At 43.3% G+C, this 16,116-nt stretch overlaps 1 protein-coding gene across 1 annotated transcript; it reads right to left on the bottom strand.

The window, feature by feature from the left end:
• Window positions 1-9,869: 9,869 nt before the first annotated feature.
• Window positions 9,870-14,771, bottom strand: LOC112851196 (vomeronasal type-1 receptor 4-like). The gene is made up of 2 exons (XM_086688424.1): window positions 14,752-14,771; window positions 9,870-12,855 (listed from the first exon to the last, which is right to left on the bottom strand). The coding sequence occupies exon 2, from the start codon at window positions 10,896-10,898 to the stop codon at window positions 9,906-9,908; it is 993 nt and encodes a 330-aa protein (XP_086544550.1). The 5' UTR covers window positions 10,899-12,855; window positions 14,752-14,771; the 3' UTR covers window positions 9,870-9,905.
• Window positions 14,772-16,116: the final 1,345 nt, after the last annotated feature.

Here is a 16,116-nt window from a genome sequence, read left to right as displayed (position 1 = left end):
CAAATCTTCTTCAATTACCTTCATAAGTTTTCTATAGTTTTCAGCATACAGATCTTTTACATCTTTGATTAGATTTATTCCTAGGTATTTTATGCTTCTTGGTGAAATTGTGAATGATTCAGTTTCTTTATTTGTCTTTCTGTTGCTTCATTGTTAGTGTATAAGTATGCAACTGGGGGCGCCTGGGTGGCGCAGTCGGTTAAGCGTCCGACTTCAGCCAGGTCACGATCTCGCGGTCCATGAGTTCGAGCCCCGCGTCGGGCTCTGGGCTGATGGCTCAGAGCCTGGAGCCTGTTTCCGATTCTGTGTCTCCCTCTCTCTCTGCCCCTCCCCCGTTCATGCTCTGTCTCTCTCTGTCCCAAAAATAAACGTTGAAAAAAAATTAAAAAAAAAAAAGAATGCAACTGATTTCTGTACATTGATTTTGTATCCTGCAACTTTGCTGAATTCATGTATCAGTTCTAGCAGACTTTTGGTGGAGTCTATCGGATTTTCCATGTATAATATCATGTCATCTGCAAAAAGCGAAAGCTTGACTTCATCTTTGCCAATTTTGATGCCTTTGATTTCCTTTTGTTGTCTGATTGCTGATGCTAGAACTTCCAGCACTATGTTAAACAACAGTGGTGAGAGTAGGCATCCCTGTCGTGTTCCTGATCTCAGGGAAAAAGCTCTCAGTTTTTCCCCGTTGAGGATGATGCTAGCTGTGGGCTTTTCATAAATGGCTTTTATGATCTTTAAGTATGTTCCTTCTATCCCGACTTTCTCAAGGGTTTTTATTAAGAAAGGGTGCTGGATTTTGTCAAAGGCCTTTTCTGCATCGATTGACAGGATCGTATGGTTCTTCTCTTTTTTTTTGTTAATGTGATGTATCACGTTGATTGATTCGTGAATGTTGAACCAGCCCTGCATCCCAGGAATGAATCCCACTTGGTCATGGTGAATAATTCTTTTTATATGCCGTTGAATTCGATTTGCTAGTATCTTATTGAGAATTTTTGCATCCATATTCATCAGGGATATTGGTCTGTAGTTCTCTTTTTTTACTGGGTCTCTGTCTGGTTTAGGAATCAAAGTAATACTGGCTTCATAGAATGAGTCTGGAAGTTTTCCTTCCCCTTCTATTTCTTGGAATAGCTTGAGAAGGATAGGTATTATCTCTGCTTTAAACGTCTGGTAGAACTCCCCTGGGAAGCCATCTGGTCCTGGACTCTGACTTGTTGGGAGATTTTTGATAACTGATTCAATTCCTTCGCTGGTTATGGGTCTGTTCAAGCTTTCTATTTCCTCCTGATTGAGTTTTGGAAGCGTGTGGGTGTTTAGGAATTGGTCCATTTCTTCCAGGTTGTCCAGTTTGTTGGCATATAATTTTTCATAGTATTCCCTGATAATTGCTTGTATCTCTGAGGGATTGGTTGTAATAATTCCATTTTCATTCATGATTTTAACAATTTGGGTCATCTCCCTTTTCTTTTTGAGAAGTCTGGCTAGAGGTTTATCAATTTTGTTTGTTTTTTCAAAAAACCAACTCTTGGTTTCATTGATCTGCTCTACAGTTTTTTTAGATTCTATATTGTTTATTTCTGCTCTGATCTTTATTATTTCTCTTCTTCTGCTGGGTTCAGGCTGTCTTTGCTGTTCTCCTTCTAGTTCCTTTAGGTGTGCTGTTAGATTTTGTATTTGGGATTTTTCTTGTTGCTTGAGATAGGCCTGGATTGCAATGTATTTTCCTCTCAGGACTGCCTTCGCTGCATCCCAAAGCATTTGGATTGTTGTATTTTCATTTTTGTTTGTTTCCATATATTTTTTTGATTTCTTCTCTAATTGCCTGGTTGACCCATTCATTCTTTAGTAGGGTGTTCTTTAACCTCCATGCTTTTGGAGGTTTTCCAGACTTTTTCCTGTGGTTGATTTCAAGCTTCATAGCATTGGGGTCTGAAAGTATGCATGGTATGATCTCAATTCTTGTATACTTCTGAAGGGCTGTTTTGTGACCCAGTATGTGATCTATCTTAGAGAATGTTCCATGTGCACTCGAGAAGAAAGTATATTCTGTTGCTTTGGGATGCAGAGTTCTAAATATGTCTGTCAAGTCCATCTGAACCAATGTCTCATTCAGGGCCCTCATTTCTTTATTGACCGTGTGTCTAGATGATCCATTTCTGTAAGTGGAGTGTTAAAGTCCACTGCAATTACCACATTCTTATCAATAAGGTTGCTTATGTTTGCGAGTAATTGTTTTATATATTTGGGGGCTCCCCTATTCACTGCATAGACATTTATAGTTGTTAGCTCTTCCGGATGGATAGACCCTGTAATTATTATATAATGCCCTTCTTCAACTCCTGTTACAGCCTTTAATTTAAAGTCTAGTTTGTCTGATATAAGTATGGCTACTCCAACTTTCTTTTGACTTCCAGTAGCATGATAGATAGTTCTCCATCCCCTCACTTTCAATCTGAAGGTGTCCTCAAGTCTAAAATGAGTCTCTTGTACACAGCACATAGATAGGTCTTGTTTTTTTATCCATTCTGATACCCTATGTCTTCTGGTTGGAGCATTTAGTCCATTTATGTTCAGTGTTATTATAGAAAGACATGGGTTTAGAGTCACTGTGATGTCTATAGGTTTCATGCTTGTAGCAATGTCTCTGGTACTTTGTCTCACAGGATCCCCCTTAGGATCTCTTGTAGGACTGCTTTAGTTGTGACGAATTCCTTCCGTTTTTGTTTGGGAAGACCTTTATCTCTCCTTCTATTCTAAATGACAAACTTGCTAGATAAAGGATTCTCGGCTGCATATTTTTTCTGTTCATCACATTGAAGATTTCTTGCCATTCCTTTCTGGCCTGCCAAGTTTCAGTAGAGAGATCCATCACGAGTCTTACAGGTCTCCCTTAATGTGTTAGAGCACGTTTATCCCTAGCTGCTTTCAGAATTTTCTCTTTATCCTTGTATTTTGCCAGTTTCACTACGATATGTCGTGCAGAAGATCGATTCAAGTTACGTCTGAAGGGAGTTCTCTGTGCCTCTTGGATTTCAATGCCTTTTTCCTTCCCCAGATCTGGGCAGTTCTCAGCTATTATTTCTTCAAGTACACCTTCAGCACCTTTCCCTCTCTCTTCCTCCTCTGGAATACCAATTATGCATAGATTATTTCTCTTTAGTGCATCACTTAGTTCTCTAATTTTCCACTCATACTCCTGGAATTTTTTCATCTTTTTCTCAGCTTCCTCTTTTTCCATAATTTTATCTTCTAGTTCACCTATTCTCTCCTCTGACTCTTCAATCCGAACCGTGGTCGTCTCCATTTTATTTTGCAGTTCATTTATAGCATTTTTTAGCTCCTCCTGACTGTTCCTTAGTCCCTTGATCTCTGTAGCAATAGATTCTCTGCTGTCCTCTATACTGTTTTCAAGCCCAGCGATTAATTTCATGACTATTATTCTAAATTCACTTTCTGTTATATTGTTCAAATCCTTTTTGATCAGTTTGTTAGCTATTGTTATTTCCTGGAGATTCTTTTGAGGGGAATTCTTCCATTTCCTCAGTTTGAATAGTCCCTGGAGTGGTGCGGAATTGCGGGGTACTTCCCCTGTGCTGTCTTGAATAACTTGTGTTGGTGGGCGGGGCCACAGTCAGACCTGATGTCTGCCCCCAGCCCACCGCTGGGGCCACAGACAGACTGGTGTGTACCTTCTCTTCCCCTCTCCTAAGAGTGGGATTCACTGTGGGGTGGGGTGGCGTGGCCCGTCTGGGCTACTTGCACACTGCCAGGCTTGTGGTGCTGGGGATCTGGAGTATTAGCTGGGGTGGATCGGCAAGGTGCACGGGGGCGGGAGGGGCAGGCTCAGCTCGCTTTTCCTTTGGTGATTCGCTTCGGCAGGGGCCCTGCAGCACCGGGAGGGAGTCACAGACACCACCGGAGGGATGGATCCGTAGAAGCACAGCGTTGGGTATTTGCGTGGTCCAAGCAAGTTCCCTGGCAGGAACCGGTTCCCTTTGGGATTTTGGCTGGGGGATGGCCGGGGGAGATGGCGCTGGTGAGCTCCTTTGTTCCCGGCCAAGCTGCACTGTGTCGTCTGGGGCTCAACAACTCTCCCTCCCGTTGTCCTCCAGCCCTCCCACTCTCCGTGCAGAGCTGTTACCTTATAACCCTCCAGATGTTAAGTCCCGTTCGCTGTTGGAACACACTCTGTCCGGTCCCTCCACTTTTGCCAGCCAAACTCGGGGGCTCTGCTTTGCCGGTGGGCCGCCCCTTCGCCCCGGCTCCCTCCCGCCAGTCCGTGTAGCACGCACCGCCTCTCCGCCCTTCCTGCCCTCTTCCGTGGACCTCTCATCTGTGCTTGGCTCCGGAGACTCCATTATGCTAGTCTTCTGGAGGTTTTCTGGGTTATTGAAGCAGGTGTAAGTGGAATCTAAGTGATCAGCAGGACGTGGTGAGCCCAGCGTCCTCCTACGCCGCCATCTTCCCGACCAATCTCTCTCTTTAGCAATTTTAAATCTAGTCAGATTGAAAGCCAATTCCAGAAACCAAAGAACCAATTCAGAAAACTCTTCCTCAAATCTTGTTTCTCTAGACTCACTAACAGCAGAATGAGTAACTGCTTGATACTCTCACATGGAATCCTACACAGCAATGCCAGGGGATGACCCACAGCAATATGCAACCATAAAATCCCAAACAACGTAAGAAATGTCAAAAGTCAAACACAACACACTTAATGCTCTATGAATCCTCTTTACATAAAATACAAAACAGGCCAAGACAACCTATGCAGTTAGAGGTCCAGCAGTGCTTCCCTTATGAGTGGTGACAGGGAGGGACAGCGAACGAGGGCTTCTGGGGGTTGATGATATCTGTGCATTGATGTCTGTGCTGCATACAGAAATGTGATCAGTGTGCGTCGTGTTGTTGATCTGTGTACTGTATTAGTGTATCTGTGTTTGTAAAATTTTAAAATACGTATCACCAATAAAATCATGAGCTATTGTGAGACTTATGCATAATGTCCTTACATTATCAAGAGGGAGTTTAAACATAGACTAAAAAGACTGTGATTAGTTTTTCAAATCATACTGAACTTTCGAGACTGAGACCTAACAAATACTAAGTGTACACTTCCAAAGAAAAGGGGTCAAATGTATACTTGCTTTTAAAAGCTTTTTCAAAACCTACAGGAATTGAAGTAGGAAGTAAGAATAAAGCCAAAAATAAGAATAAAGTCAAAATAAGAATTGGAGAACTGAAAAGTGTATTTTATGAAATGTTGAACAAACAGCACAGTATATTCATATCAGGTAACATACACTTCACGGTTTGTCTTTATTAGGACTCTCAAAAATGAGTAAAATCTGATAAATGGTCACAGCAAAGAGGAGCTGGAGGAGACATGACCACCAAATGCAAAGTTTCATCACATACACGATGTGTTCTCTGTTGGCAAGTTAGAGGCCTCAGTCTCAATCGCACTGTCTCATGCGCTATCACCTCTGTGCCAGTAGGGGTGGCTGACATAACCCACCAAATTCAGAGCCTGGTCTCCCAGTGAAGTTCACTGGAACTCTGGGCACATCCCCAGTGCTCAGTCCCTCCAGGAGTGAAGGAAAGATCCTTGTTTCCTTGGTTTCCCATCACATATAAGGAAGCCCAGCCCTTCCTGGACTCCTGGTGTATGAGAGACAGCACACATCACTGTGAGTCGTTGGAGCCTCTGACAAAGGGAGGCAATCTCCATGGGAAGCCCCACGGGTGTATGAACTTGGGCACTCTGCAATAGAACTATATGGTGTACTTTTTAGAATTAGTGATTATCTTGTTAGTGAGCTCTCGTCACGTAACCCTTAAAAACCTTGGGGTATCTTGGCGTGGTATTCCAATTTTGGGAAGTATCAACATGGACTCTCCTTCTGACAAGGTTAGAAGGGCACCAAAATTCCATGTCCCATGGAAAGTGCATATTCACAAATGAAGACATATGGGTCCTAGCAACATGTCAGCTTGAGAAGAATCAGTGGTACCTACCCTTTTAGAGGACATTTTCAATTCCACACTATAGCCAAAGTCAATGGCACTAGGAAGCCACAATCATCAGAAAGTGTCCTCAAAGCACGTCCCTGTTCACTGATGGTTTAGGTAGGCTGCACCCTAATGGTGTCCAGTGGGCCACTGGGTCTGGTTAGTGTCAGTGCTGGCTCTGCAGATCTGAAACCAGAGGCAGTTCCTTCCTCCATTGGTCACATCTCAGATTCCTCAGCTGCTGCCAGGGGTCTAGCTGTTAAGTGTACCTCTTGGAAATCTATGGCAGATTACGGACCATCTTGCCTTTCTTGAGGTGTGACCCGTGGAAACCAACTGCAGTGCTGAAATACTTGTCTGGGTTATTCATTCAGATGCCCATGGTGAGGCCTGTTCTTTACAAAGTTTGCCCAGAATCAAGCTGCTGACTGAGACTGAGGTATCTGTGCATGGCACACTTGTGACTCCTGGTAAAAGTTGACCCTTCTCTTTTTATGACTCATGAGGCCCGGACCTGTGTGTGGGACCACTGACACCCCCAGCCCCAGGATAAACACTGGTGCCTCATCGCAGCTGACACTTTCAATCCACCTGTCAGCTGCCACCAGCTACACCACCTGTGCTCTTGAAAATAACGTGTGTCATATCCTAAACTTTCGGGAGCATTTGCATTCTGAGCACAGTAAGTCTTACAGAAAAAACTAGCTCCAAAAAATGAACCAGCAGTCCAACACCACCTCCCTAACCTCTGTAATCTTGATCAGAAATCCCAGCGATAGAATGTCTTGCCCAGAAATGCACACCTCATCTCAGCTTATCCAAGATAATGAATAATGGAGGAACCAGGAGGTTGCATGAAAACATGTTCAAACTCCAAGGGCTACTCTGACCCTTTCTTGGGATGATGTGTCTTTCTTTCCCTTTAAGAGCAGCCACAGAACATCCTGGATGGTCATGTTCTCCAGGGCATCACAGAACAAGGAAGCCTAAGAGATCACTCAATTAGGTATTGAGAACTGTGGTGGTGTTTCAGTGTTGTCGTTGTTTTAATAAACTATTTTAGAACAGCTTTAGATGCAAAAATACAAAGATGATACAGATTTCCTACAGATACTCAGTTTCATTGAAGACTAGTATCTTACATCAGTATCTACACTCGTGATAACTAATGAACCAATAGCAATGCATTTTTCTTAACTAAAGTAAAAACTTTATGAGCATTTGCTGAATCTTTACCTAATGTTCTTTTTCTGTTCCAAGAAACCATCCAGACACTAAATCTTGTTTAGTTCTCATTTCTCCTGAGTTTCCACTTTGCCGTGTCAATTTATCAGATTTTTTTCATTTTTGATCATCCTGACAGACTTGAGGAGTACTAGTTGGGAATCCCGAAGGGCCCTCAGTTGCGACGAATGTGATAAATTTCTCATGATTATCGTGGGGTTCTGTTTTAGGGAAGAGGACCGAGGGTATGATGTGCCATTTCCAGTACAGTATATCAAGGGTACATTCCACCAACGTGACTTATCACTGTTGACATCAACCTACATTCCCTGGATGAGGTCATGTGTATGAGGACTCCTCGGTGAGACCTATGCGACCCCTTTTCATACTGTACTATTTGCAGAGAAGTCACTGTGTGTGGCTGACATTTAGGATAGGAATGTTATGTTCTGCCTTCTTAAGGATAAAGTTTGTACATAAATTATGTGAAATTCTTCTAAAAAGGAGATCTCATTTCTCTGTTATTTATCGTGTGATTTTTTCATATCAGTTTAGACTCATACACATTTGTTTTATACTCCGAGTTATAATCCAATACTGCTGCTTCTACTCTTTTTTAAAATCAAAGTGTTAGGGGCACCTGGGTGGCTCAGTCAGTTAAGCAACTGACTCCTGATGTTGGCTCAGGTCATGATCTCACTGTTCATGAGATTGAGCACTTCATGGATCTCTACAGTGAAAGGACAGAGCCTGCGTGGGATTGTGTCTTTCTCCCTCTTTCTCTGCCCCTCCCCCGCTCCCATGTGTTCTCTCTCTCAAAATAAATAAACATTTTAAAATATAATAATAAAATGAAGTGAAAGTGTTCCAGTTTGACCATGAGGAGCTCTTTCGGGTGACTCCCGTGTCCCTCTGACATAGCCCATTTTTAGAAACCGAGTTGTTTAGCATGTCCTGACTTACGGCACCGCAGCTCTGCAGGCTGATTTCATACACGTCCTGTCCTAGTCCAGGCTGCACCGTCTCTCCAGGCAGCCCCTGGCTGCTGCTGCGGGAGAACCGTGTCATGGACCAAGGCATGGACACTAGGTATGCTCACTGCTCCTGGGTGTCACTGTGTTCACACCCTCTCAGCTCAAACACCAAGAAAACGTACGTGTGTGTGCTGAACCGCTCGTGTGCACATAGGTAGAAACGTGTGTGGGGGGCGATTGGTGTCCATACAGAGTCAACATGACTTCATGCTGATGTCTCCAACTCCAACCCATTCCTCATGGATCATTCTAACTTCCTGCCCTTGCTCATCTGTCACCTGTCTCTCCAACGGTGACAAACGTGGATCTCACCATCTGCACTTGTGAGTCAAATGCATTTCTGGTCCAATTTGTATAGGATACCGGCCCTCTTGTGCCTGGTTCTTCCAGGCAAAACATCTGAGTAAACTATGGGATGGCCGCAAGAAAGTGGAAGTACAGGTAATGACATGGAACATTCCGAGGTAGAGGAGGAGGGACACCTGGACGCCTGGGAAGGGAACACCTTACACAGCAGGAGATACGGGGGGAGGGGAGGGGCAGAGTATTAAGGATCATTCATCTTACAGGACTCCCCCTGGACAATGGCATTCTAGGGGGGCTGCATGGCAGGGACACCATCCCGCTAGGCCTGGAGGACAATGCTTCCAGACAAAGAACATCACCCTTGGGCTTTGAAATCTAAGGGAATTTTCCCTCCTAGATTTTTTACTTACTGGGGACAGGTGACATTTCTTCTTTCCAGTTTCTCTATGCTTGTCTATATTCTCCCATCCCACCACTGTATTCAGGAAGCAGGGAATGTGTCTGCATTCATAGGTTGATAGGTGAAGACAGGTTTTTCACTGGATGAATCCTATCTCAAGTCTTAATCACACTACTTAGGTGATATTTAGATGAGATTTGGGACTTAGAGTTGCTTCCAAAATAAGTTTACACTTTGGAGCTACTGGAACGGGGAGGAGGGGTGAATGTATTTTGTCAGTGAGGATATGCATTTGGGGGTCTTGAGGGCTGAATATTATGAACCAACCTATTTCCCCCTGAATTGATAGGCTGAAGTCCTAAATCCCAGGATCCCATTACTCGATTGTACTCACTCCGACTGATATGCCCGTGCGTACACTCCTGGGTAACCACTCCATCTCACTCCGGAGTCAAGACCAAATCTGCTTTTTCCATTAAGCAGCACTGATTAAACTGCCATCTTCAGGATACCAGGCACCACAATGAAACAAAACTGCTTCATTCATCGCCACTTTGTCCACATATGTCCCATACTCAACCATTTGATGAAAGGTCGGCGTGCATCAGTGTCCACCTCTGGTTCCTTCTTAGAATTTCTATGGACTTTGGGGCACCTGGGGGCTCAGTGGGTAAAGCGTCCAACTTCAGCTCAGGTCATGATCTCGTGGTTCATGAGTTTGAGCCCACATAGGGCTCTGTGCTGACAGCTCAGAGCCTGGAGCCTGCTTTGGATTCTGTCTCTCTCTCTCTGCCCCTTCCCCACTCACATGCTCTTTCTCTCTCAAAAATAAATGAAACATTAAAAAAAAATTTTTTTAAGTATTCTATGGAGTTTTTCAGCAAACGCAGTGAATATAAAACGACATTGTGCACAAACATACTTTATATATCCCCAGTAACACTACAGGATTTTGTGTTTTGTATCCAGGAAAAGCAGCGTCTGGGGAGAGTATAGTCTCGGCTCATAATGAAAAAGGGGCAGACAGTTGGAAAACACACAGAGATCACCACAGTGGTGTTCACCAGCCACAAACTGGGATTATCAGTATAAGCAACACTAACATGAAAGATGGAGGAGAGGGAGTGGAAAGACACAAAGGTGCTCACCAGGACAAGGATGCTCTGAGTGGCTCTGGACTCAGCAGAGGATCTGGGGGAGACATTAGTGCTGTGAATGTGCTGGACCCGCTGCTTGTGCCTGTGCAGGAGGAAGACCATGGAGCCACTGGCCCAGATCATGAGAACAGAAAATAAAACCTCAGGGACTACTATCAACACTGCATAGAGTAGGATTGTCACTGCCTCCTGATGGATAGTAAAACAGTACCCCAAATCTCCTTCCTGTGTGATGTTTTTGGTGCTCCATTGGCTAGGCATATACAACACATACAGAGGAAACACTAAATTTATAAATGTGTAATGATTCCAGCAGAGGAAAATGGAGAAGCCAACATATTTTGGGGCTTTGACTTTAAGATCCTTCCAACAGGAGTTCATCGGGCTGATTGTGATGGTCTGGAAGACACTCAAGAGGCAGGTGCTGCTAATGGACAACCCCCTGCCCACTCTCTGAATGTACAAAAAAAGTTTGCATGCAAATGTAGTGAAAAAAGATTTCAATCCCAAAGCTGCCAAGGTCTGGGGGACTCCTTCAGAGAGAATGACCAAGGAGTTGGCTATAGTCAAGTGCATGAGAATCAAACGGGTGAACCTCAGCCTGCGTTCAGTGTGGTAAAGGGACATGTAATGATAAAGAAGAACGAAATTGCCCACAATTCCAACTGTCGTCTGTGACAAGAAGATTATTCCTACTGTCAAATGCCCTGAAGCTAATCTGTCATACATGTTTTCCTTTATATTATGAACAACAATCATTTCTCTGGGCAAAGCCTCACTGAAGGTTTTTTACACCACAAATAACATGAATTGAGTGCTCCCATTTGATTGCCATGACTTCCTGTGATTGGAAGAGATGGAGAGATTTGCAGTATATTTAACTGAAAAGTCCGCAGTAAGGATGAAGTGCGGTTATCCTGGAGAAGCAATGACAGGTGAGAGCAAATGGAAAGAAAGCACAAGGCAACATTTTCAGAACAACCTGAAATGTGCAAGTTATATTGGAAAAAGGAAAACTTGATCACTATCACTTCCTGAAACGAATTAAGTCTGACTGGATTGCTTACATAAATCTTAAAGGTACAATGGATTCATCCTGAAAAAGAAAAAAAAAATGTCTATACCTTAGAACACGAAAATATTTCTTGAACAGCACAGAGCACATTAACCATGCCAGTAAAATGACTTTGTATTACATGAATGGGTGGTTCTCATCCAAACATCCCCACCACACACACACAATTTGTAACCAGCAGAAAGAATTCCTGAAGACCACACAATAAACAATGGACAAACCGTTCCAACAGAAACTTCAAATAAGAGGTTACGCAATAGATAATACAGGTGTAAAAATGTTCTATGTCTATAGTAGTCACATAATTTCAAATATGACACTACCGCCTGGTGCCATCAAACACGACATAAAAATCTAAAACAAGGAGGACAGGGGTGCCTTGTTGGCTCAGGTGGAAGACCATGAGACTCTTGATCTCAGGGTTGTGAGTTCAGACACAACATTGGGTACAGAGATAACTAAAATAAACAAACGTTAAAAAAAAGAATAAAAGGAGAATGAGAGAAACAAGTCTTTGCAAACTTGTGGATCAACCAAGAATCTTGAAACTACTGGCAAACATGAAAATTTGGAAACTGTGTGGTAGTATAAACTTTAGCTGTCTTGGATATACTATGTCCCAACAAATATACAGCTATGAATATACTCAACAAAGTTTGTCTGGTATCCCTAAAAGACTGGTTACAGAATTATATACCAGCACTACTCGTTACTCATAGTAGTCCAAACTCAGGAATACCTACTTCCCATTAACAGGACCAGCCATCGGTGAATGTTTTCATAGTCACACCATGGAGTCTTCTACAGCAGATCTAAAATGCTAACAAGACTACGCAAGAATACAAATCAATTTTCAAAAGTCATATGGCATGAGAAATAAGTCATCATTACACATTCAGGCAGTATGACTCCATGTATATCAAGTACAAAATGGGAAAAGTGATCTAATCTTTCAAATCTTGGAGAGTTATGAACCTATTCCCAAACATCACAATCCTACAAACATAGCCAAGAAAACTATACCTGTGGGGACAGTGACTTAGAGAGAACACAAGAAGATACCCGGAATTCTGACAACCACCTGTTTCTTCATCTTGGAATTGCATACACCGGTGTGGTCACTTGTGAAATACCAGTGAGTTGCATCATTAAAACGTGTAGATCTTCTAGTTTTTTAAATACAAACCATCAAAATAAAATTTCAGGGAGCTGAGAAGATTCTGTGCATGTGTTTGGCTTGCTCAATGAGTCTGTACAGAAAGAAAACTTATGGACCAAAAGGTCCAGATTGGAGGTCAACGATGAAACATCACAGAATAATAATGGTGCTTATAATGAGTCTGAGATTTGGTTTAAAAATATTCAGGAGAGCAGCATCCTAAATATTTGTTCCTTCTTGCTATATTTGCCATAGGAGTAACGATATTTACCAGCACATACAGGGTCCGCAAAGGACAATGGAAATCCCAATATCCTGGGGAGGTTTTAGCTAATCTCCACCCACCTGGAGGTCTCGGGGCAAAGAGGCAGCTGGTGCCAATGAACACACTCTGCCAGCGTTGTCAGGACAGAAAACAGATGTGCACTCAGAAATGCATCGAAGAATGTTTCAACTAATGGCTGCCAATGTCTTGGGGACACCTGTAAAAGGAAATGACCAAGAAGCAAGTATAATCAGGTGCCTAAGAATCACATCTCAGGCTCTCAACCTGGATTCCCTGTAGAAGAGGAAGAGACGATGGTAAAGAAGTGAGAAAATGCCAAGGATTCCAACCATCATCAATGAAGAGGAAACTTTTCTCATTGCCAAATCCTGGAGTCCATTCTGACAGATCCCAGTGAGTAATACTGGTCTTCATAATCCGAGTATCCTGCACTGGAACATGTCTTTTCGACTGCATGTATCATATCAGTTGAGACACATTATCTCTGGGACACATATTTACTTCAGTTTGACTGTGTCAAGGTGCCTCCCACAGTGGAAAAAATAACCTTTATTTTTTTTTAACGTTTTATTATTTTTGAGACAGGGAGAGACAGAGCATGAGCAGGGGAGGGTCAGAGAGAGGGAGACACAGAATCTGAAACAGGCTCCCGGCTGAGCTGTCAGCACAGAGCCCGACACGGGGCTCCAACTCACGGACTGCGAGATCATGACCTGAGCCGAAGTCGGCCGCTTAACCGACTGAGCCACCCAGGCGCCCCCAAAAAATAACCTTTAAATACCACTTAAAATGCATGAATCACTGCCTACTACCATACGTATGGAATCGTTTTTCTTTTCCTAAAGGCATGATGGAGGCACGAACATTATTTCCATGGCAGAGATAAAGACAAGCTAGGCACACAGGGTAAGCAATCTAAGTTCACACATTGGTTAGGGGCCGAGTGGAGACTGGAACCTGGCACGTTGGAGCGAAGACAGTGTCTGAACCTCTGTACTCCACTAACAATGCACGTCAGCCGTGCCTTCAAATAATCCAGACGCATATTTAATTTTGCGTTTATACTTTTCCATCTTATTTCATACTATATTTTATTTTATATGTTTGGTGTAAAAAGCATACATTTTTCATTAAGGATATTTTATTTAGGTGAATAACATATGTAAATAAAGTTTTAATATCATAATAAATTCAGAGGCATGAATTACAGGCTAATCCTGCAGGAGACATCCCTGTGTCCACATTAGATTTAATAAATGCAGTATTTGCTAACAATACTTTGGCAGTAGAAACCGTCATTTCCTGTCACAGTAAGAACAAAAGTCATGGCTTCCACACACAATATTACATCATAGTACCTTGTTCTCTAATCAACGGTTTATAAAATCCTACTATAAGATGAAACAGTTATTGATGATTATGTTTTAAATGCTGAGGTATTTAACAAAATGTGCATTGAGTGAAACTATTAGCACTAAGGCAAGATTGTAAAAGACAGTAAAATACAAGACACACGAAAAAGGGTTCTAACAATATGGAATTGTGTGTGTCACGTAAGTTAAAAATCATTAGAATATTAGTTCTGAGAGTGGGATTCATATTAGAATATTATTAAACCAGAGAGAATGAGCCAAGATTCACATGCCCTAGGGACCTCTTGTCTGGTCCCATAATTACAGTGAACTTTGCCCCAACTGACTCTTGGTTCCTGCTCTGGTATGATGTCATGGTTTTGTGAGTTTGAGCCCCATGTTGGGATCCCCACGGACAGTGCAGAGCCTGATAAGGATTCTCTCTCCCTCTCTCTCTGCCCCTACCCCACTCTGCTATCTCTGTCTCTCTCAAAATAAAGAAATAAATGTATTTTTTAAAAATTCTAAAAACAGATTCATCTACATGATCTCTGTAAGAGATTAGAAAACTGTTTCTGCTCTACCCTTCTCTGTATTATAAGCATAAGGCATTGTAAGCACACCTCTACTGACACTGAAAACTCTCAGCTCACAACCAAGGAACTACTCCACCTCCCTCTTTAGCTCTTCCCCTGGTCTGTCCCGACCCTCAGGATCCCTTTCCAGACACGAACACTTACTCACACGTCCTTCCTTACAGGCGCTGCCTCTCAGTCTGACATAGGAAGAACTCACAGGACTCGTCACGTTGAAGGATGGGGGCGCAGCGTGAAGGTCACAGCAGCCAGTCCGTGTGAGGGAGGGAGGCAGCCAGACCAGAGATAAGGCTTTGTGATCTGTGACCTCCCCTCCCGTCAGAACTGCAATTATCATTTCACACGTGGTGGCAATGACAGCACAGCCTTCGGTAGCTGACAATACTTCTGAAAAACTTTCTCCCAGGACTCATTACCAAATCCAATTACAAGTTTGTGAGTATCTCCGAAGAGACTGTTGTCTGCTTTAGGAGGGGCTCTTACTTTTCACGATCCCTGATGGCAGAGAGGGGCTCACAGGGAAGGAGCAGGAAATACTGATGTCAGACAACTAAGGGACTGGCAGTGAGTGTGTGTGTCTCACAGGCGTCCCCAATTCCTGGCGTCCCCGATACCTGGTGGTGCTCTGGTGGGAAGGGCAAATCCCCAGGGGCAGAGTGGGGCCCGGGAGGTTCTTGGGCCACACAGGGAGAAGCGGTTCCACTGCTGTTAGGACACTTGGTAGAGGCTGTGAGGCCACCTGGGCCCAGCAGACCCCAGACAATGGTCGCATTTGCTGGTGCTGAACAAGGTCATTAAGGGTGAAGCCTGGTGTCAGATGTGTGCTGTGATTTTCCATAATCCCTGAAATGCTGCTGCTACACTATCTCGTGAACTTTTTCTGGGGCGGGCTGGCAATCGGCCATTGCTCGGTGAGACCCTCCAATGAGTCAAAGCCGCAGTACCTCAGAAGTGGGGGGCCGGGGAAGGAAGTCGCATCTGAGACCAAACTCAGGAGAGAGGTACTACCTGGGGCTTGGTCAGGGACAGCATAAAAGTGGGGAATGAATGAAAGCTGAAGACAAAGGACAGGTGAGCAATTGCTGATCAGGGAGAAGAGAGTTCCAATACTAGAGACTGGGTAGCTGGGTGACGCCATTTTCACCGCTCCTGCACATGCGCATACCCACCTACAAGCGCCACAACAATCCACCCCAATAGGCTGGTGGCGCCAACTAGGGAACAATGGAGCCATTACACTAAGCCCCGCCCAACTGGGCCAACCTCACTCTTCAAGAACAGAAGTCTCAACACCTGCTTAGTTTATGGACTATAAAGCACTTCATAGTCTGACTTCTAGGGGAAAAACGAAGTAATTTCAATCGTATTTCAGTCTGTTAGGAGGCCAATCTATTCAATTTTCTTTTTTTTCCCCTTTTCTTTTCTCTTTTTTCTCTTTTTCATTTCCTTTTTCTTGATTACAGTAGGAGAAAAAATTCATTTTTATTTTTAATTTTTATTAAAAATATT

Source organism: Puma concolor, chromosome E2, assembly GCF_028749965.1.
Source record: "Puma concolor isolate L17-30 chromosome E2, mPumCon1.1.hap2, whole genome shotgun sequence".
NCBI classification, from domain to species: Eukaryota; Metazoa; Chordata; class Mammalia; order Carnivora; family Felidae; genus Puma; species Puma concolor.
Note: the sequence above shows the minus strand (reverse complement) of the source record. Positions and strands in the feature narration are given on the sequence as shown.